This window comes from Bombus huntii, chromosome 4 (assembly GCF_024542735.1).
Source record: "Bombus huntii isolate Logan2020A chromosome 4, iyBomHunt1.1, whole genome shotgun sequence".
NCBI lineage: Eukaryota > Metazoa > Arthropoda > Insecta > Hymenoptera > Apidae > Bombus > Bombus huntii.
In genome coordinates this window covers 13,859,119-13,882,569 of record NC_066241.1, presented here as the reverse complement: position 1 = coordinate 13,882,569, position 23,451 = coordinate 13,859,119, and the positions used below count along the sequence as shown (strand labels likewise).

The 23,451-nt window shown below is 37.3% G+C and overlaps 1 protein-coding gene across 1 annotated transcript; it reads right to left on the bottom strand.

Moving 5' to 3' along the window:
- Nucleotides 1-81: 81 nt before the first annotated feature.
- Nucleotides 82-22,230, bottom strand: LOC126864876 (uncharacterized). Its single transcript, XM_050616725.1, has 29 exons — nt 21,725-22,230; nt 20,944-21,153; nt 17,601-17,674; nt 17,386-17,528; nt 17,210-17,298; nt 16,608-16,678; nt 16,448-16,503; nt 15,558-15,759; nt 14,535-14,939; nt 13,388-13,595; nt 13,112-13,300; nt 12,448-12,608; nt 12,096-12,197; nt 11,884-12,001; nt 9,250-9,382; nt 7,882-8,113; nt 7,603-7,812; nt 7,416-7,527; nt 7,109-7,280; nt 6,873-7,027; nt 4,776-4,904; nt 4,463-4,696; nt 3,708-3,959; nt 3,296-3,624; nt 2,919-3,181; nt 2,449-2,635; nt 1,834-2,025; nt 1,489-1,700; nt 82-588 (listed from the first exon to the last, which is right to left on the bottom strand). Exons 2-29 carry the CDS (start codon nt 21,094-21,096, stop codon nt 410-412), a joined length of 4,962 nt encoding a protein of 1,653 aa, XP_050472682.1. The 5' UTR covers nt 21,097-21,153; nt 21,725-22,230; the 3' UTR covers nt 82-409.
- Nucleotides 22,231-23,451: the final 1,221 nt, after the last annotated feature.

Below are 23,451 nucleotides of genomic sequence, written 5' to 3'. Positions count from 1 at the left end.
ATCTGGTGGCCAATTTGGAAGCTAAAGAAGTCATTTGAAAGGAATATCTTTTAACCCCTATAAGAAATTTTTTATTGTAATAAATATTTATCCGCTCGAGTTTGATTTTACTTACTTCTACCGAAGCTACTTACTTCTACCGAAGCTACTTACTTCTATTGAAGCTTCCATGTAAGTAGACTGAACGTAATTTGTAAGATATTGTTTGTTTTTGTGATATATATTGTAAGGGTATAGAATTATATAAACAAGTGTAAATTGTAAGGCAATATTTGTAAAAAGTACGATAAAGTACGATAATTAAAAAGTAATTAAATACAAATTCGTTAATGATCGAATAAGTACTTAATGTGTGTTGATTATCAAGTACAGCATATAAGGAAATTTGATGTATTTTATGTCACAATTATCAGCGATTTATCAGAAGATTTGCTGGCGGTAAAGACACGGTTCCATGACCGGAAACCGGATGCGGCAGCGCCGATACGCCCTTCATCCATTTTCCTATATCGCAACAATAACATTCGACGCTATTCAAGGTCTTCATGAATACCGTAGTTACTCCTCCAATTATCAGCAATTGATCACCTAAGGGAAGAAGACTTCAATTAGTGAGTCTATAAAATACAATACGTTATTTCGTTACGTAGTTACGTAGAAATCTGATACAGTAGAGTTTTCAGTACAAACGCTACAGAAACTACTATAATATTTTATTTAATGGTTATTCCGTATATTGTACCGTACTTAATACAATAGTTGTTATTAGATTATATTATAGTTGGTAGTTATTAGGTTTGTAGTTACTATATTTATATTAGGTTATCCAATATATTGGTTCTGCTTTTTGTAAATACAAAATAACAAACGAGTAAGATGGCTAATTTTATACGATCGAATTTAATATGAAAATACATTTAAAAAGAACAATCAGTAAATAATAGGCGTTTTGATCTCTAAATATAAAAAAATTATAAATGAGACGCATGCTCCTTTCAAGCACTTTTTATTTTCTGAGTTTCATAAAAGGAAAACAACAATCATAAGCAATATTTGTGTTATTTATATGTAATATGTAAATGTTGCTTTTATATATTGTTTGAATATTATAAATCAATCGTTTAGTAGTATTTGAAAAAATGGATATAATAGAAAGAAATATAAGGCACAGATTTATTCAATGACCTAATATTTATAAGTATACATTACTGTATCCGTAATATAATCATATATCACTATAGTATGATACTATAGAAAACTGTTATAAAATAATTATTGTATGAAGGAAGAAGAGAAATTTCCCAGGACACATCACATTCTTTGATATCATAAGAAAATAGTACAAACTTATTATTCAATTGACTATTTATGATTATATATTACTGCATTTACAATGACAGATATCATAGAAAAATGCTATAAGATAATCACTATGAAAGAAGAAGTTTCTCAGGATATATCACGTCTTTTGATACTATAAAAACCAACCTATCGAGCCAGTAGAATGTCCGTGTCTCGCGATCGACATGTTCGCGTGTTCCCTCCAAACGCAATCGTTCCCATCCCACACGTCAATGCAATCGACGCTCTGAGTGACGTTTTCCATAGTCGATGCTCCGCCGATCATGTAAAGACAGTCGGACACCACGTAGAAGGAGGCAAAGCACCTCGGTGACCTCAAAGGTATCGCTTTCAGCCATCTGAAAGATCGCATCGATAACAGAGCTCTCTCTTGCATTTACCGTGTATACACGCGATAAATCGAACGTTTAATCCAGGTAATGGGAAATAGGGAATGCATGAAGGAACTCTAAAAGACGGAATCGAGCTAACAAATTTTTGATCGGGTCATAGCACTCAACGTCCTTCGAGAATAGCTCTTTTTTCGATTTTGTCATTCCGCCAGCGACCCAGATAAGATCTCGATATTTCACGCTGGCAGGTCCAACCCTCGCGGTCTGCATTGGTTGCACTTCCCTCCATGTGGAGTCCGATGGATCAAAAGCCTCCACCGTTTTCAAAGCTCTATAATGAAAGAAATATATCTCAATCTCTCTTCTTATAGAGGAATTTATGTTTACATTATTTTTTATTGTAACTTTTTAATAAAGTTTCAAACGACCAAAGTTTATACAACATTTTTTACTTGATTATACTTTTAGAATACACTGACAAAATTTGGCTTGTTAAGCTCTGTGACACTCTGTATATTATCGAACATTAATGTTATTTATTATGGAATATGAAATCTCTTGTTTTTCTCCATTTCGTCATTACGTAACCGTAAATCGAATTGTTTCGTTTAAATCGCGATACTGATGACAATTAAGAAGACTTAAATTAGTGGCAATTAGCGTCGCATAGCGTAAAAATAAACAGCGAGGAAAATGAAAGAAAACGTAAAAGAAGCAAAGTAATTACGTTCTCCCCATCTGTATAACAACTCACATCCCGTTCCTGCCTTGCCCTCCTATCGCGTACATTTTCCCGTGGCTGACCACCAATCCGAAGTCCTTTCTAGCTGTCAGCATGCCAGGTTCATTGAACCAAGTCCTGGTAGTTGGATCGTAACTCCAAACGTTCCCAACCGCAATGCTTTTCCTGTGAAGTTTGTCTTCCAGGGGATCGGCTCCACCTGGTGAAAAATGTTTCATTGACTTTTTTTAGTATCTTTAAATCCGTCCCACGTAAAGGATTGCACAATGAAAGGCACAACGAATATTTTTTCGCGATTTCGAAAACAAAGTCGTAAAGAAGATTATGCCGTAGCAGACTCTTTCGTTAAATGCTGCAAATGGACTGAGAATCCGTGTTGTCCTGCTTTTTTCAGTTTTTCCTTTTTATTTAAACATGCAATTCGTTGGCTGGCAACGTTATAAACTGCATTTGCAATTGTATTTCGTCACTGTTCGACTCACCCACTACGTAAATGCGGCCTCTTAAGTAAGCGACCGAATGATGGTGTCTCGCTCGTGGAATTTCCCCCACGAATTCCCAAATATTCTGGTCAGGTTTAAACCTGTATATGTCCTTGCCGGTGTTCCCGGACAGGCCATATTCCTCGTGAGGATCGACCCCGCCGAACACGAGAATCGACTCTCTGTCAGGAAAGAACAGAGAGTTGTTGAGAAAGTAACGGTCTTCGTTCGAAGCTATTATACTGTTGCTTATCCTCTGTGGACTGCAAATAATACGGAGTTGCAAATTTTATAGTCGTTTTCTATTGATACCATGATATATATTTAAATTCATCTAATATCCGCAGTCTAGTTATCAGGTACTTAAAGACACTTACAGAGGTCGTTTATAATTCGTAGATCGAATTTGAGCGTTTCTAGCGGCAGGATTCACTCGCTGAATATTATCATTCTCCGAATAATCTTTCTCGCTGTTTTTTTCATTGATTATAACATCGGCGAGATTCAGCATCGTTGATTTTGCACCGATTCGTGGAGAGGAAGGATCGTCCGCATCTGTGTTATCCGATGGGGAACTGGTTTTTTCGTCGTAGTTCGAGAAAAACATCGGTGATTTTATGGTCTTTATAGACTTTAATGTCTCTCGATGAGTCATATTTTGTTTTCGTTTTTCTTCGGTCGTGTAACAAGGAGGACATATGTTGAACTATAATTTGAAACACGAGTTCTTCGAATAAATGAAATTTCTTTGTTCTGTAAAAACATTTTAAGGGGAATATTATTTTTTACTTGATTTATTTGATTCTCAATGTAGTGTTGATTTTGATTTCGAAGGACCGATTGTTCCCTGTTCCTGTTTCTAGGTGAGCATTTCAATGTAAGTGGCGTTTCGTCCTTCTCATTTCTCATTTGGTTTACTGAACTGCTTGATATTCTGATGGGCTCTATCGAAGGATCGCGAAGCGTTTCGTCCATCGGGATGGCCAAAAGTTCCGCTATCTTCTTGATATTCTGCTTCTCCCCTGATGTTGATTTCCTTATCTGCGGTTTAAGGGAACAACGTGTACAAAACGACTCGTGTTTGTACTTTGTAAAATAGTCTCGTCGACTCTCGAAGAAATACGCCACGGATCGTTGAATATGTATAATCCTACTATTTAGACTATATCTCTTTAACGATTTAGTAGAAAAATTGTTGTGCTTTCGAACATTAAAATACGTTATTATTAATATATATATATTCAGTAAGGTTCGAAAATTCATAAGTAGACTGGAAATTTTTATGCATTAAATATCGGATAATTTGTAATTTATGAAATTTCATTTGTTTCATTATCAGATTTGTTCCAATGGTGTAAGAGAATCTATTGGTACTGATAAATTGAAATTTGTGAATTGTACAATTTGCTAATAATATTAATTCAATTATGCAAGATGTAATTCCACTATTTCCTTCTTCCAATCAAGTAGATCGACGAAATCAAAGAATCAATCACATTTTCTCAGCAGCAAAAATCCAAAAGTTTCCAAATGTATCCACTAACTTCGTCAAATCTCTTTCGAGCCTTGTATCCTCTATAAACGGCCTGTATCGTTGTGGCGGCCTCCTCCTCGGATTTGCAGGAGTCTGTACGTTCTTCCGGTTCCCTCGGTATCTTACATCTCGTCTTCTGCTTTCTTACGGAAAATATGAAATTCGACTCGCGCTGCTGCTGGCACCGGCAAACATCCGTCGCATTCCTCTCCTGCCGGCTCTCGTAATCCAATTTATCGGCGTCCTGAAAAAAAAAAGGGAAACGTCTCGTCGAGCCGAGAAAGTTTCTTCTCACGAACGAGATTTCTCGTCGAGGACTTTACCGGTGAATTCACGCCGCGTTGACAGTGTTCATGCGTGTATTTTTCTACTGTAGGCAACCTACAGGACAGTTTCAGGGATTCTCCGCCACCGGTGAATCTCGTATCGAAGGCGACGTTCTTTTCATCTTTCTAAATCAGTAAACTTAATATAAATTTTTGTAAAATATCAGGTTAACGTTAGATTGTGCAATAAGTTCATCTTTCGGTTCATTCATTCTTACATTTTGAGGCGCATTATAAGAATATGTTACAATATAGTAATATAGACGTAGATATAATAATGAGAGAAGAAAAATAATACTACGAGTTCTCAGTGCAAACATTGATTGTTAGTATTTGTACATATTAGTAGATTATAAATTTTTATGCATTTATGCGAAATTGGAAAGTGCATATATCATAAAAAAATGCTCGTTATAATTTTTATTATACCCATAATGTTAATTGTATTATAAGGAAATGCGAACGAATTTATTACACAACCTAATAGAATCATAAATCAAATTTTAGTATCCAATTGTAAATAAAGTTTATTTTGGAATTCGTTGGTTTATTTCTGGAGCAACGAGGATGTTGTTAAACTAATTTGATATTTTGATGAACATGAAGTGATTTGTTAAAAACTTAGTGGCACAGACTGTTGGCATATCTTAGCTAGTTACGTGTTAAATTGACGACAAAGATTGTGCTCATTTTTCATTGTTGTAAGCTCAACGCGTTCACTGTTCGGTGAGTCATATGTGGGTCAGGGATGTCCTAACTAGGTAATCTATGATCCATAAATATTTTATAGATCATTTTGTAGTTGTTCGTGATTCAGTGGTGGTAATAGTTTCGTTTAACAAGCCGGTCATTCAGCGATACTTAGTTCTCAAATTATTTAACAGTCACAATCATGTGCCTGCAATTTTTCTATCTGTAACAATGATTGAGTGACAATAATTGAATAATGCATAAAGTCTCCTCGAAATTAAACTGATCAACTTCATTTTCAATGGAAACTCATTCAAACAAACAAAACAAACAAAATTCATCTATCAAGAAACGAGCATAATAATAAATTTCAAAATAGAGACCTAAAAGTACTTTGAGACTTGGAAATTTTTCAACCTCAAAAATTGAAAAAGAAAGAAGAAAATGTTACATTAACAGTTGGAAATTTTCCAAATATCACAAAAGCGAGATTCATATAGTTGCTTGATAATTGTAAATTTATAACAAGAGCAGCGCAAGTACACATCATCGTGCTCCAGTTTAACCTACGATCCCAAACGTTTATGCAAATGCGGCCGTTTTGACTCAATTAACAAATACTAAATTGGTACGGGGTCTGTGTAATCTCAAGGTAAGAGCTTATACGCTGTAAGTGCTGTTTCCATGAGTAGCGTGGTGCATAATGGTTTGTGGTACCCTGTACGCGAGGGTTTCGGAATTAAAGCACGGATTTTCGAACGACATAAACTCTGACCTTTGACTACAGCTCCCTGATTTTTACCCTACTCCGTGATTCAACTTTGTTCCTTCAGTGAAATTTATCATTTCCACTTACAAGCACGTAAGCTTACCTCGAGATTTCTTTTGACGATAACCGCGTAATAATCCCTGGAAAGTAAGCAGAGCAACTTTTGAAACGGACACAAATCTGACCTCAGATTCTTGTTTCGATACTCAATTGCAAAACGACTCACCGTTGAATGTTCACAGCTATACCGCGACAACTTTTATTACTTTCAATGCCTGTTTTACTAAATCACCTCGAGATCGCGTGAATTTGTGAAAATATTGTATGCACTTCTTGTGAAATTCACGTATGAACGTATATTTTCTTATATAAGTTGAAGTTCAATAAATAAATACGATATACGATATACTGATTAAATATTTGACGTATAATATCAAAATTTCATTGATTATGCTTGTTGTCTATGCAAAGTTATGACACAAAAAATCTTCGATTCTCGATTGGTAAAATGAAGTCTAAAATTATTTAAAAGTATCATTGCTACGATTTTGCAATTTCGTTCAATGAGGTGGTTAGTGAATCGATCCATCTTGAGGTTTCTGCGTCGATCTCCGATTCGCCCCAGGGTTACTCACCCCTTTGCTTCTTTCCAAGTTACTTAAGTATTCGTTCATAAATTTTGGAGGCATCATCATGCCCTCTGGCATCTCCAATGGTAAATAATTTGAAGGTAGTGGTTTCGTGTGCCTTGAATGCATTGCTGGCCCGTTGTGAATAGCACCGGTATCTCCTGAAGGATTCAATTTCGTTAAATTCCACGTTAAAAAGTTCGTTTCATATATTTTTTATTTTAATGTGACATTCACTATACCTGAGCTTTGAACGTAGTTGTTCGGTGCTTTAGGAGCAGCAAATGTGTAATCGTTGTGAGGTGAATCGATTATCTTGGATTTTGCGCGACTCTTTCGCATTTTCAACTCCGAAATTTTTGTTTTCTGATATTCTTCGAGGTAAAGCAAAAATTCTCGATACGTTACGTAGTTCTTGAAAGGAGAAATATAATTTTGAATTTCTTTGTGCGTTGAACGAAAACACTTAAATTGATGCTCTTAGGCAAAATTCGCTACTGTAGCATGGATTAAAGTTATTGTATCACGATCTCCGTAGGGTTTAAGTACCTTGTCCTCTCCAGCCCAATTTCGATTGGTTGGCTCCGTAAGCCCTAACAGATCGATCCAGTGATAATAATCTTCCGTCTGGTTACCGTACCAATATTTTATAATAACGAAACTGAAAAGGCTTAAATTAATACAAAAAGGCTCTTTTTTGTCTTTATCTATAAATGAAAAGAAATTTAAATCTTACGCTAGACCATCATCGACCATTTTCTGTACCTCAGGAGAAGACATTAGTTCCATAAATTCTGGGTTTTCTGGATTTCTTTTCACATCTACCAATTGCCATGGAGCGATCAACCCAAATCGAACACAGTTCAAAACTTCCAACATGTACTGCTTTCTGTTCGCCCAATCATGCATCAGCCATCGTACAGCAGACATAAGAACTTCCATTTCACTAGAGTTTAAAAATTCAGAAGTAAGGAAAAATATATTATTTTATCTGTACACATCAGTAATCGATTACCTATTGACGCAAATATAGTTAGACTTCAATAAAAGGCATAGTTCATCTACGGATAATTCGAGGAAATCTTTAGTGCTGACCAGCATCAAAAAGAATTTCATAATTCTTGGCACCATCAGTTCCATAACTGCGGTATTTCCAACTCTTTTCGCTTCCAGATATAATAAAAACGCGGTGTCTTCGGCGAATAATTCGTCATTGTCTATGAAAGCCCAGCATTGTTCCTCCAGTTCTGTTAAGAATCGAGAAAGGCATAAGAATTAAAAAGATAGCACTATGATGTTTCTCTTTTTCATGGTTCGTCGTTCATTGTACTCTAAATGGAAAAGGTATAATAAAGTCATAAATTGAAGCATTAAATGAATATACTGATTCATTTAGTTGTTTTTATTACCTTTATTAACCATTTATCGCCTCCTACTGTAGCTATACTAATAGCTCCGTTAACTATATTCCACTCTAATTGCAATAATAGTAAAAATGAACTTGTTCTTGCAAAAAGACAGGTATATATATAGTTCTAAATTGACATCTTATGTCTGTAAAGACCCGAGCATTGATAAGAGATATTCCATTAGGTTTCTTCAAATTTCGGTGATCAAAATTCGTGTATTTTTTTATTAACTTCCCGACCTCGTTATATCTTTTCTATCAAGAATACATTCTCTGAACGTGAAAAATATAGATCTTAGCAACATAGTTTCTAGAGAGGAAGCTTGGATTTCCGCGTGTTTTGCTCGAAGACACGATGCACCACCATTTTCTCCGAGATCTCATATGGTTTATTGAAGTTTCAAGTTGGACAGTGACGTATTCAACGAAACTCGAGGTCGGCACCGTCGAGACTTTTCCGAATACCTATCATGGCACTGGAAACTTTTCATTCTTTTCCGCTAGCGAGTTCGAAGTTTTAAACTGTGCTAGAAAGCATCGGCTATATATTATGCGTGCAGTCGCGTTTTAAAAGATTGATGGAGATGGGGAAGGATGCTGGAAGCACCGATGTAAACAGGATCGTTGTTCACGAATCTTCCACGTTGATGAAGATGAAAGAACGTTTATACGATTTATGCGATAACGAAATCTTTCATCGCTATAGTGCTATACTCTTATCGGTATTCTTATTTAATACATTTTGTAATTATTTCTAAAACGTACATTAATGAATACTGAAATCAGAATTTTATATCAAAATTTGATAATCTATACACACATATATATATATTTTACGTAAAATTTTAATTATCACTGTATTTCTATGGCTTGTATCAAAGAGCTAATAGCTTATAATAATCATAATAATAGCATAATAATCAAGATAATTTCGAAATTTATGGAAGCGATAGATAATTTTTTTACCAGTCTTACCTTTAATTCCGAGATATTGGGCTGCGGTAAAAACTTCCAGGATGTTGTCCCTTTGCAAAAGCCTGTAGCTCTCGTTCTGTGGACTGATCATCCAGTCGTAAATGAGCGAAAACGCCTTCGAAGATACGTCACTCTGTTAGATGCAACAAAATTTCTTCAAATTATTATCATTCTATACTTATTAATTCTTATCAATTTGAAAAAACTAAACGTCCTATAGTGAACAGAGATCTGTGAAACATACACGTTAACTTAATGAAGTTAAATATTCCGTAAAGAACAAAAATACACTTAATATTATACTTTTCAAATAATTTTGTCATTCTTTACTTAGACTTCTGCATAAAGGTATAAAAAACTAAAAATGTGTGAAATACATATATAATTCTAAAGTAATTCTATCATCCTTCCCGTATAAAAGTGTAATTTTTGTATAAAGGTCGAAATTTAGCTGATACGCAATTCCATCGTCCTTTCTTTATACTTCTTTATTCGAATGCGAAAGAGCAAGAGGCCAATTTATGTAAGAAACGCCAGGAATAACGATCTTTCAGCAGAGAGGAAAGCTTGGTTATTTTGTTACAAAGCACGTGTGTCCTTCTATTTTTAATTACACGTCTCCTTGACACGTGGCGAAGGAGAAAGCTGTCGCGACGATAGAAATGGCGGAGGCTCCCGCAGTAATCATTAAAGAGCGGCAGGTGGTGGTGCTGTTACTCGAGCGTTGCTATTCATCCTTAAGTTAAAAGAGAGTCAAATATAGCCTTGGCTAGGGAAGACAAAAAAAGAGTTCAAGGTCGGTTGGCTTCAAGCCCACCGAGTCACCGGTGGAGAACTGAAAACGAGGGGCCAGGATGCTGACACGAGAGATTGGGGTCGCTAGCAACCCCTTGTGTTCTCGCTGGTTGCCTACTTGGCGATCTCGAAGTCTCGACATTGGGAAATTTATTGAATCTCGCCGCTTCCACCACCAATGATTCATACCCTCGTATATTCATTCGGTTGTCATTATCGTCGACGAACAATTGCGAAAGTAGTAATTTATGAATATCTAGTGGTCGATCTCTCGAAAGGCAGAATAATGCAACTTGCTTAAATCCCGCTGAATTATGACGTTTCATCGGTTTTTGAGAATATAAGCCAGTTTAATCGAGGACAGATTTCTGGCATTTATGTGATATAACGAAAAGTTGTAGATGATTGGAATCTAGGATTAAATCGATCCTCTCAGAAGTCAAACTGTCCAACTTCATCTTTTACCAATTTCTCAATTTTATCACGTAACTATGTATTCTGACGAAAAGAATAAAAACCATATAGAAAAAGATATGTCTGTCAGTAATTTGGCCTGCACTACACCATCTGAAAGTTAAATACTGAAAAGATTTAAAATTTTTCTAAAACTCTTCAATACTAGAAACATCGAGATATAAAATCAAACTCAAAAATTTCTTCTTTATACTAAAAATTTGGCATAAAAAATCCTTTCTCCGAGATGTCGTATACCTGGGAAGATCAACGAATTTCGAGTGGAAGCAAAAAGAATAGTAAATGGCCAGTTTATCGGGAAAAATCATTAAAGAAGAAACGAAATAAGAGGATGTTCGAGTGGGAAAACGTGGACAAAGGCGAGGAGGCGAAGATGAACGACGATTGGCGCACGATCGAACATGGACCACAGATACACATCCAGAGATGGAAGGGGAAGCGGAAAATCGGATCGCGCGAACAAAAGGACTTTATTCCGAATTCGCTAGACTGTTCTGTGTACCGATAAGTCCGTAATATATCTTCCTCGGTGCAAGCATGTATAATGTGTCGTTTTTTCCGGGGGTAAACTCAAGGGACGTGCGTCGTTTTCCGCTTCTGTCGGGTAATAAATTCCCGATGGGATACCCTTAACGCTATCGTATTGCACGGTGGAACGATACGACAGCGTTAAGGGTATCAGTGGGCGAAGGAACGTCTCGCGATCCGTGGTTACGACTCGTTTAACGCGCCTCGTTAAAGGATGAAGATCGATGACGGTCGAGTGTTCGTGAAAGCTACGGGGAATTTTCGTTCGCGTGCCTTCCATTTTCTGAATAAATGACAGCACACGGAAAGAAAAATCGCGCGGATCGTTCTGTCGCTCACAGGATCGTTGGTTGGCGAGCAGAATTGAAAATGGAAGTAAAAGGATTGGGTTTCGCTGTGTCGTGGCTCTCGCAAGCCAAACTGATCGACTTCACATTAATTGCATTATGCAGTTAGACGATTAAAAACAGCTCGAGTTTGCTTATTGTAAGAAGATAGCATAAGTAATAATAGATTATAAAGTAAATTCCAAAAAATAAAGTTTATAATATCGCCACATTTCTATGCTTCCATATTTCTAGAGTTAATCAATATGACTCTTAGACGGATCAATTAATAATGAGTTACAAAACTGATATAAAAATTCAATCGTTTTTAAGTTTCTTACAGTATCTTCTGTATGGCAGAAGTACCAGCTTTTTAGTAAATTGAACTTTTCAAGTAAAAAACACGTGGCTTAGTTACCTTCACACGGGCAATGCGCAGTTATCAGTGATTCCCAGCAGAGCTGGAAGATGAGGTGGCGTTACTTACAGGATAAAAAGTTCAATAACTTACCTCGGTCAGATCGATCTCCTTGCAATTCTTCTCGTCGAAAAAGGTACTATAGCTCTGTAGCACCAGCAGATGGCAATGGAACTCGTCCTGATCGATTCGCACGATACAGTCAGCGTTCCTCGAAAGATCGATCGAATGAAATTTAGCCCGTAATCATGTCGTATGTTGATGCTCGACTTCGTTACATCGATCGGGTACAACTATAAGCTTACTTGTAATTTGTGATACGCCTGGCTAGCTCCTGATACAGGTCAGTCTTCTCCGGGAGAATTATGTTATCCCAATCGATTGGTTGTTCACTCGTAAATCCGAGTCTGCTCGAAATTACACGACGATCAAACAGTTTATTGAGAAACATCGAGTATATACCTCGCGTTGGGCGAGTTGGTTTTCCTTACGATTGAAAGAAAAATACGGGACGACGTAATTTTATGGAAATGTCTCGGTTCGCGATAATAAATAAACTTTGTATCGTTTTCCCTTGTAATGTTACGTCGACCTGATTCTCCTTTTACTACGTTCGTGGCTAACATGGTTTTGGCTTGATCGACCAATAAAACTCACGTGGACAGTGGCACATCTTGCAACACTGGTATTTCGTGAGACGCAGACGACGTTGACTGTTGTTGCTTGTGTTCCATCGCCTCCACTTGGCCGAATTTAGCTTTGAACGGATGCATTGCTGGTTTATAGTTGTCCTCGACAACCGGAAACTTTTTGTGACTCTGTTTAGAAACGAAACATTACTTTTAAGTAGCTATGATGGATGGTAGGTAGTTGGTGGTGATAAGGATATTGTTAGGTTTCTTTTGTATTACAACTTAATTTTGGTCGAAGTATGTCAATGACGTTATTCAGAGAATTCGGTTGAAAGTTAAAAGAATTTGAGTAAAATTAAATACTTTTTTATCTATAACTTCGCGAGTCATGATTTGAAACTGTAAACCTTTTTTCGGTAATAGCTTTTACCGGCTTCTGGAGTATTTGATCTCTAGTCGAAAGAAACCTAATCCAAATTTAACCTCATCCACGCGCTCGTGTACGTGAAAACGATCGATTAAGAGCGTAATTATACAGAGAAGCGGTAAGCGGTAAGCGGTAAGCGGCTAAATTGGCATTTAGAGTATTGGAATTGGCCGCATCACTTGTTTTGCCGCTTGCATTCTGTATAGCCACGCCACAACTGATACCAGTTTGTATCGAACGAAAGTTATAATACCGAACCTACTTGCAACTGACTGATCGTCGATGACGATACTACACCTAGTGGAAAATCGATGGACCTCGGTTGTGTGGAAGACTCAGATATGTGTTCACCAAGCTCTTTTTGGGTTGTATTCAATTCGGCCTTGACGTTAACCTTTGTATGTCTGGGATCAGCAACCAACACACTGACCTTCTTCGATTCGAACACCACCTAGAATGACTACGCGTCTGCCTTGAGGCCAACATTCCTAAGGTTCGACGAGTATCTATCGACCCAAGGACCGATTGGGACATTTACCTGATTAGGAACGATCTTCAAGTTACCGCTCGGGGTTGCCTGGAATGGAAATACTCGTTTCGAGTTGTCGCCGCCGTTTACGCCAATAAATACACGATGATCGTCACCTCGTTCCCTTGGCCTTGTATGCATTTGCTGCATTAGATAGCTGAAGTTTGGGCCGACTGCTTCGTTTTTGCGTTGCTTGCAATCGCCGTCTATTCCTGGACTGCGAAACGCATCTTTTGATTTTTTTTAATCTTATTTTATGTACTTTTATTCTTTTAGCTTCTCTTCTTTGTCGTTTAGTCTTTCATATATATCTTCTTTCATGCAAATTGATTTATTTTTTAATCGCCACTTTATTATTTGATTAATTTGGATGATGTAATTTATATTAACTTGAAATCAATAATTTTGTTCCGCGTTTCAATTGTTTGAGACAAATAAAATTGGATGTTCCTTAACTAATTTGCACGGTGCGAATAATTTTAATCCTTCGCACTGTTTGAAGTAGATAAGGTTTAATGTTGTTTGATGCTATGTGACGTTATAGTATAGTGTTTCTATGTATGTCTTTATCTTTCATGAGGATAGTTTCATAAATCAAGATACTATTTTGTATATTTTTATGATCAACGTCTATAATTCATAACGTTGGTCGAATGTATACGCCATTAACGTTGAATACAATTGATGATCTCTAAAGGTAATGGTTAAGAGCTACTAAATGCTGTAATTATGGATCGTTAAACGTGGTAGGTAGTAATTAGTTCAGACTAATAGCAAGGGCTATCAAATGTTAAGTTTGATTATAAACGTTGATTTACGGACACTTCACATTATTATCAAGGTTTACTGTATATTACGATCAATTTCTGCTCACAACTCTAATCATATTATAGCTTTCGAATGTTGACTATTATCCGTATACAATAGTAAAGCAGAACTTGTACTTTATATTAACAAATATTTATTTTTACTTCCGTCATTTCACTCGTCATTTTATCAAAGAATTTACGAATATAACAAAGATACGAAACAGTAGTAACCAATGTTTCAGAAAAATATGCGAGTTAAAGAACGTAACATTGCAAAATTAAAAATCATATTCTATTGAAATAACCTTTCCTTAACATCATATCAAAGTACAATATAATTTCGTTACCTGGAACGAGCCATTAGTTTAGAAACGGAATTATCAGAGGGACAACATCGTTCCCCGAAGATTCTATCGTGTTTCCACTGTTTGTTCGTTCTTCTATCTTGATCGGGGTCATCCGAATCGTCGTCCTGTCGAGTGGAAGAGTCCCCTTCGGATCTAATCAAATTTTTCGCAGACTTGACCGTGTATTTAACCAGATCGGATCTCTGTTCCGCTAGCTGCACCTCTTTAGGTCCGACACGATGATCCTCCGACAAGGAACGAGCCTGTACTACGCGGCTGTCCTGATAAATGTGCACGTTGAGTGGTCTTCGCCGCTTCGATAAACGTCGACGTCTCAAAGTAGCTTTTCTTTGGTCAGTTAGATATATGGGAGGTCGGTGCTCTGGACTTCCAACCAGATTCGACCTGTCCGAAGGGAAAAGAGAGAAATTTCTCGGATTTCTTCGAAAATTCGATCATTTTGTTTTGATACCAGGAAGAGGAGCTTTGATCCTCTTTCGACTTAAGCTCGCGTGGACGTCTTGGAATTGTCGGAAATTTAATTAACTTAGGAGGTTCATAAATTCCTAAGAAGATTTCGAAGCAAGTCTAAGAGAATCTTATTTCCTAGGGGAAATTATTTGATATTTAGAGCTCTATTTGTGTGTTTAATCATATTTAACTAACGATAATAATAACGTGTTTCACTGTTTTGAACATTCGCAGCAACGTTTTGAACCCTAATTAAGAATTAAACTAATATCATTCGTAAGATCTGAGAAGCTGTAATTTATAAACTACAACTGACTAGTATTGGTAAGTAATCTTATATAACATTAACCAATCTGATAATAAAAAAATTAAGCTGTACAAACAAGAAGTGATCTAATTATGCTATTTGTCGAAATATCATCAAATCATACATGATCAATAACCTATATCACCTGATAGTAAATTATTCCCTAAACGGATCGCGAACTATCGAAAACCCTAACATCTCGATATCAGAGCCGCAATATCCATGATCATTATCTTCATAATTACCTTTGGTGACGTGGGGATCGAACAGTGTGGACAACCGATGGAGTCAGTTCGCGCGTAACTGTTCGTTCCGACTGAACGGCTCTGAGGGGTGGTTTGGGGGTTGTTGCGGCTGGCGCGACTGATTTCTCGTGATACAGGACAACGACGCTGCTCTTGCTGTTTCCGGGTCGCGGTGATTCCGATCGATCCTCGTTTGGCTCGACTACGAACCGCCCAGGAATTAAAGCGATGCTCTTCGCGAGGATGCTGGCCGCGCGAGTTCCGAGTGCGTGGCCGCTGTTCGAGCCGCTGTCCCCTTTCTGTTCACCTGTGTATTATCACGTTCCTTCCCGAGGAACACGTAGGCGAAGAGGAATAACGCAAAGAGGAACAAGTACATGGAATCAGGGGGCAGCGGATCGAGAAACGCGAGTTTCAGGGTTTTCGGGCCTTGGGGATGACCAGAATCATGGAACTGCTATAAAAATCGAGAAAACCAGTTTTGAAAATGTTCGGAATATTCAAGCTTCGTTATTTTATACATTTTCCTACGAAATTTGAAATTTCAAACGTTTACTACACAAAAATTTCTATTAGATGTAATCTCATTATTAATTATATTCTATCATTGTGTTCTTATTTTACAATTCGTTAATTGGCAGATATGTGAATGCGCGTTTATGTAATAAAAATCTTTTATCGTGAATTGTATCAATTTCCAAAATTTGATAAAACAAAATTAATTGAAACTAATGCCTAATAACAATTCATGTACGTTTGATATCTTTTTAGTGGGATTTCCAACGATCATTCCGTAGTCACCCCAAAACTCGAACGCGCGAATTAAATGAGTTAAATAATGCGCGATAATTGTACAGATAGACTGAAAATGTCTACATTTAACAACTTACATTTTCTACTTCGTTGACGGATTGCACGAATTATTCGCGGCGTACTTTTTCCCCTCCTGTTGTCAAGGGAATACATTAGGCGTTGTTATAACGATACGTGTTACAAGTATACGTGATTTAAGTACGTGCACGTGACTCGCCAAACTTTTTGGATAATTACCCAAGTTTCGTAGGAGATTTGGCGCTAAAATCCTTGCTGCCGCTGGAAGACCTCTTCGTGGCAAAGGTTACCTGGGTCGAGAGAATATAGGGATGAAAGTAAATGAAAGAATGGAACTTTTCGTCTTTAATGTAATATCTCTCTGTGTGATTGTTCTTATTAAATTTCTATAAAAATTTTTTGACTTTTCTATCTTCTATAATTGCAACTACGAACTGCAATATATATTATATTATATGCATATATGTTCCACTAATTATTTCTTTTTTTCCAAGTTATTTTTATTGTACACTCCGATAGTATTTTCTATTCGTGGCCTAAAATTCTTTCGAAAACTGAGTTTCAACGACGACAGGGCCAGCAATACGTTACAAAAAACGGTTTTAAAGTTCAAAGCCCGAAATGTACCTCGGAGCACTTTCGGATTCTAGATATTTTTACTGGTAAAACCCGATACATGATGTCGAGTGACGCAAATGGAAGCTTGTGAATATGGTTACAATTCTGTCGCACTGCTTGTTATTTTTAACAACCTGTGTCGTTTTCTACGAATTGGCTAATTCCTCGATATTTCAGGATATAGTTCGTTAGAAATAAATTACCTCATGCTTCTTTCGATGACTACAATCCGGAAAATATTGAAAACTCGATGCACGATTGTTTTTGGTACTTTTAACTACTTTATCGTATACTGAAACATATTCAGAATAAACTAACGTGTAAGTTAATGTACGAAAAAATGTATACATGGCATCCCATTTCCACTTACATCACTTACGTAATTTTGTTTCGACGTGATCGTAGCTTGCAAAACAGCAACAGTGATTAGAATTCCTTCTGGATGCTTCGAAATGGTTTGCTGAATGATTCTTAGTTCCTATTATATTATGATGCAGATACCGCGACTTTTGATAAGAACGTCTGTAAAAAATTACTTATATAAACGTATTGTTTATGTTTATTAAGATTTTCCTTGGATATCTTGGATGGTACCTCGGATTTAACAGATCGAGTTCCGAGAAGAAGCAAGAATCGTCTTCACTGGATACAGAACTTCTAGATTCCTCCTAGAAATGTCAAAAGTCTCTAATCTTTCATAATCTTTCCATTAGAATTTTAAATTCTCTGATTGTGAAATTACTGACCTAACGACTATCATAAAGACTTGCGATTCATTCTGTATGTTTTATATTTATTTTTAATTAGCGTCAAAAGTAAAAACAATAGAAACAACATAAAAAACGTAACGTTAACTTTCAGCGTTTGCCATCTCTGCAAATATAGGAACTGAATATATCGGAGTAGTCAATTTATTTATTTGGAAATTATACTTTCATATTTTTCAATCATTTATAATCATATCTTTATCTTACGATTCTAGAAGTTAAACTAGCATAACCTCTTTTGCTATACTCCACGTGAAATTTACATTTTCCTTCACTAAGAAAATAATTTTTCATTCTTTTATTTTCCACAAATCATTTATCGTTTCAATTTCTTAATTATTGTATATTGTTCGAGCGATGCCTTCGATTTCTCAAGTCGGTGAAATATAATAATTAAAAACAATCGTTCGTAGAAACGGCTAAAAATATCCTCTTAAACAATCAAAGAGATTCCTCTACTATCAAAAAAGTCGAAGCAATTTTCCATTTAAAATTTATAAATCATTCGTTCAACATTTCCAAGCGTACTCACGTCATAACGCGTAAAGCTTGTTCGCATGGTATGAGTCGCATTAGGTCACGCAGAAATCACTCGGAGAACCGGCGTCATCGCAGAACGTGAACGTGATCTCCGCGGAGTTAGGTCGTTAACAATTCTCAAGGGATAAACGGCTGATTCGAAACGATCAGGACATTTACAAGATAATAGAGAACGAGAAAAGAGGGAGATCGTCGCGAGTATTGGGAGAAGAGGCCTTGGAAACCAAACAACACGCGGCAGGCAAGACGACGGGACGCGACCTTCGTCTGTTAAAAATTCGTCGTCAGTAAAATTCGACTCGAAATGAGTCCTTCCGATCGGTAATCGGTCGTGATGGATTCGTTTCGCGGTTTCGCATAAATTCGATGGAAAACCGTCGAGACGTTACGGAGCTCGAAATCGAAGTGTTTCTCTTCCTCGTAAATTGCGGTTTTACGGGCGCTTTGAAATTACAAACGCAAGGAGTGGCTGAATCGCTCCTTCTGCTCGTCAATTTCATGTAAAGTTATTTGCCAGCTCTGAAAGCACACCTTAAGCTTAAGCGAATCATGCGCACCCTCCTGCCAGCTACTCTACTCGATCGACAGTTCGTAAACGCGACTAAGTTGAAGTAGGAAAGAATTTTTGAAGGTAGTATTCATTCATTTTGATTTAAATAGATTTTTGAAAGTTTGATACATCTATATGAAATTAGAAGTATTGTAGGATAGTTTAAATTAGTTTAAGAAGGTAATTAATTTTTTGTGCGTTGAATTTTGTATGATTTGAGCTACTCTATTTGGATGACCTTGTTCCATTCGTAGGAATTTATTTGAAGCAGAGTCTTAAAACGATTCGGATTCTGTTCTCGGAATATCTTCAAATATGAACAGTATTGATTCGATGTACTACACATAAATAGCAAATATAGCGATATCTACGTTATCGTCATGCAATATGATATTCAACATAGAGTGACATACTTCTGACTCTGTACCTATGTATATAACAATTTCGATCAGACTTCGTATTATCGAAATAAGATTTCATATTCAAGTTATTTTCGATGTAGATACGTAAACTGATATCTTAAAATAGAAAGTCACTGATACATGCATCTTTGTACATATTTCAGTAGTTTTTATTGCTTTCAGAACAACCATTGAAATACTGCCACGATAATTTATTTAATAATATCCACTATATTTCCTTATTTCCTCATTCACTGCTATTAAATTACAAATACCTATCCCAAAGTGCATTTTTCTTTCATTAAAAATATCTTCATTTTAAGTAACAACCTTCGTTTCAGTACGTTGCTCTGTACTTTGTTTGACTCTCTAAGTTATTTCGCCCAAGCATACAAAAATTAAAATACAAAAGGCTTCCCGATATTTGAATCGACGCAGTGGATGCGTCAACATCTGCGAGGGAATCACGAAGAATTCCTAACGCTCCGCGTTCCTTTAAAAATTATTTCATTTCGAAGCTTGCATTCGTTCCTCTCGAAGCGTAGCAGAATCTGAAAGCGTCGACGCCCCGGGAAAACAGCTGATCGAAGCTCGGATATGGAGCATCCACGTGTTGAACCCGAGCGCGAGTCTTTTCCCGGACGTCTCTGCCTAAATGCAACCAGACGTAAATAGAAACATAATGAACCAGTCTGGTGTATGGCGAGGGGAGAGAGAGAGTGAGAGAATCGAGAGTCGGAGATCGGTATATTCGGCTTCCACCAGAGAGAAGAGTGAAGATTTCTCGGCGGAGGGAGAAAGCGGAGAGGGTTGAAGCGTGGGTGGTGCTGCCTGGCGGGCTGCATCGATCGCTTCGGCGTCCTGGTGACCTCGACCTAATGCCACCCTCTTCTGCTCTTGAGCACGACCCCTCCTTCGCGCTGCCTCCGTGAGCCACGGGGTCAGTTAACACCCCCGTCAAAATACACAAAGCCCCGGGAATCGCGAAGTATCCAGGGGCGGAGGAAGTTACGAGGGTTCAACTAGGAAATGTCATCTATTGCTTTTAATAGATCGAACAAAATCCCGCGAAAGTGTTAGCAACAGTTAATTCCAAGCCGAATGTATGGCGCGGATACGATTTCCCTAACATTTTTGAGTGTTAGACTTTTTATAAGTATTTTTACCATAATTCGTTTTAATTTCGTTTATAGCTAGACAAATCATTCTTTCTAGGATTAACGAAGAATTCGGAATTTCTTTCTGTACCTCGGTAGCAATCAACGCAACGTTCATTCGCGAAGTCACGAGACGTATGCAACCAATCGTTACTGTTACCTTTAATTTCTGCCAATTTTAGTGTCGAGTATGTCGCTTCAATATTCTGAGGTGGTCGTTATGGATATTTAAGAAAAGGAACAGTTCTTTACTGGTTAGCCTCGATCTATCAAGAGTAGAATTTTCTTGCATCACAATTTTCTTGTTCCTTGTAGAAGGAAAATGAGGATGTTGGTTCGAGATTTTTCGCACCTCGGTAGAATTCGTCCATGATAAAATGAATGCTAAACGACGTTTCTAGTAACATAGCATAGTCTCGCGTTATACTCACCGTTCGTTCTAATCACATACTTTTACTAATCATACAGTACACTTTGCTATTTTAAAAGTTGCGAGTACCCAGCAACTCGTGTGAAGCGTACTTTCTGACCAACCGACGAACGAAGCGTATCAAAGCTTTCTGCGATCGAACCACGGGATGGGTTCTTTATGCCGATTGGTCGAGGTCCGCTGATTTCCGGGATCGACCCATAGAACTGGTAGTGGCTGTTCGATTTTTCAAAGCAGTTTTCCATTTCACTTTTTTCCAATTTACAGTCTACTGGAAAGTTTCATGAGCTTCGATGAAGTAGCTAGAAATGAAAAGTTTGTTGGGTAATGAAGGATCGTTAAAGTGGTATATTTGACGAGAAATTGGATTTCATATGGCTTATTTATAAAAACTTGCAGGTGCATGTGCCAGACTTCTCGAAACGTCAGTTGCAAATATCTGTACGTATAAACGCTCTGATCGATAAAATTTTATTTTACATTTATATTATGTTCGGTTAGTGTATACTACTTTTCTAACGAGGTTGCGGATACGATTTTCATTTTCTACTGTGCCAACGAATCATTTTTTTTATATCGCCAGGCACGTATGTTCCACGCAGTAGGTATGATTCTAATATTCGCGTATTTCTATTTAACAATCTCTTTTACACACTTCAGCAAAATCACATTCAGCAGACATTCCCAAAACATACAACGACGTTTAGTCACATCAACCTCAAACTTTCCATTTTTCTTTGACATCCTAATGTCAGACACCCAGCCCATCTACAAATCTCAATCACTTGCACTAAATAACCATCCAAAATTCCCATTGATAAATATCCCAAAACGATCGAAAATAGTCTCTCTATCGTTGAAAAACGAACGAACCGTGCATCGACAGCTTCCAATTTCTCCGTCGTATTGACTCTCGTTCGGGTAACAACGAGGCGTTCGTTGGTGGTTGGTTCGCGTTCGTGTATCGATCAGGTCCCGATTGTCCGCGACACGAATTCCTCGGCTGTGCGTCCGAAGCGGACAAATATCTCCGGGCAGGCATGCACGCAGCGTGCACGCGATTCTCGTTGTATCAGCGGAATTGCCGCGGAAACGAAACGCGGTAGAAAACGAGTCGGCTCGATATTACGGACCGGCTTACAGCCGACGATATTAAGTCTCTCCTGCAAGCGGCTACACGGCGGTGCAATAAACCTTCGCGAAACTGACGACATTATTACACGCCAGCTCTCATTCGGCTTCGTCATCCCATGCAGTCGGCCTTTATGCAGATGAGCGCACTGCCATGCGGAACCACCACTGTGTTTTCGTCGACGTTGTTAAGCAATCAGAAGTGTTGCTGCAGGTTAGATGTCAGCTTATCTCGTTACTATCTACTGTGGAAGCCAGCTATTATAGTCATTCTTGTAAATATTTTGTACTCTTTATAAATAGTCACTTGACTTTTGTGTCTGCCAAAGATTTTTCTAGGTTATCCTTTCTGTCCTCCTTCCAATTTTCTCTTCGTCATTTTTACACTTTGTAATCTACAGTATATGTACAGTGTTGTAAGAAATTGACGTCAAACTTCAGAAACATAAATTTAGATACTAATAATTTCGGAGTTATGTAGATACACTTAACAATAATGCTTACTTTATTTGGTCGAGAGACTTAGGGGAAGCATATTTAGGATAATAGGATCGTTTTGATTATGGTTCGTCGTATCGACGCAGAATGGGTAATTCTGCTTTATTTCAGCTGGAATATTCGTGGAATTCTGTTGGAGGATAGGTGATCGAGATTTTGGAACGTATGCAGATAATTGAGATTTGCGAATGAAGAATGATAGAGGGTGGAATTTTTGAATGGTTTAAGCTCTCGGAATATTTGAACTATCGAAATGCAGAGCAAGGTTTTAAGCGTACGTTTTTGAAATTCTTAATGATTTAATTATTCAATCCATTCGTTTGTCTCTCTGAATAGTAAAAGTTTTAAAACCTTTCAAATGTATCAGCTTATGAACCGTTCTATACAGATAATCTTATACTCCGCGGCAATAAAGTTTAAGCGTCATTAGAGGACTTTCACAGTCCCTAGTCATCGAATAAAGGTTACAGGTAAAAGTTTTAATCGCTACACTATGTTATAAGCGACAAATTGTTTTTGATTATGTAAATTACTATTAAACACGTAGACGATCATGTATATACAGCGATTACACACGATATCACAGATTTCTTTTGACGTAAATCTTCCTTTCATAGTCAGACCTCATTAGAAATATCTGATGCTTACACAAATCACTTTGACGCTTATTTCTGTCCACAGCACTACAATTTGAAAAGAAAAATTTCTCAAAATATACGACATATTAATTTCATGCAATATCGAAGTCTCTCAATTTTATTAGACAGATGAAAAATATAAATTTTGATTGTTGATAAAATGGCTAGTACTGTACAGTCATTCCAGTGGTTAATTCTAATCTCCGTCCGCACCAACACGCGACAATTGTTATACATATGTTCGTAAAATTGTACACTCATCTCGATCTATTACAAATCACGCGAAATTGTCGCGTGTGTCGCGCAACGACATTGCACAGAATTGAAATTTTT

Excerpts from the sequence above, each read along its gene's own strand:
- LOC126864876 (XM_050616725.1), bottom strand. The coding sequence starts at position 21,096 with ATGGAAAACTGCTTTGAAAAATCGAACAGCCACTACCAGTTCTATGGG. Across the intron at positions 12,002-12,095 it reads AGGCGTATCACAAATTACAA|GAACGCTGACTGTATCGTGC; the intron begins GTAAGCTTATAG and ends CGATCTTTCGAG. Across the intron at positions 9,383-11,883 it reads AGGAGATCGATCTGACCGAG|AGTGACGTATCTTCGAAGGC; the intron begins GTAAGTTATTGA and ends TGCATCTAACAG.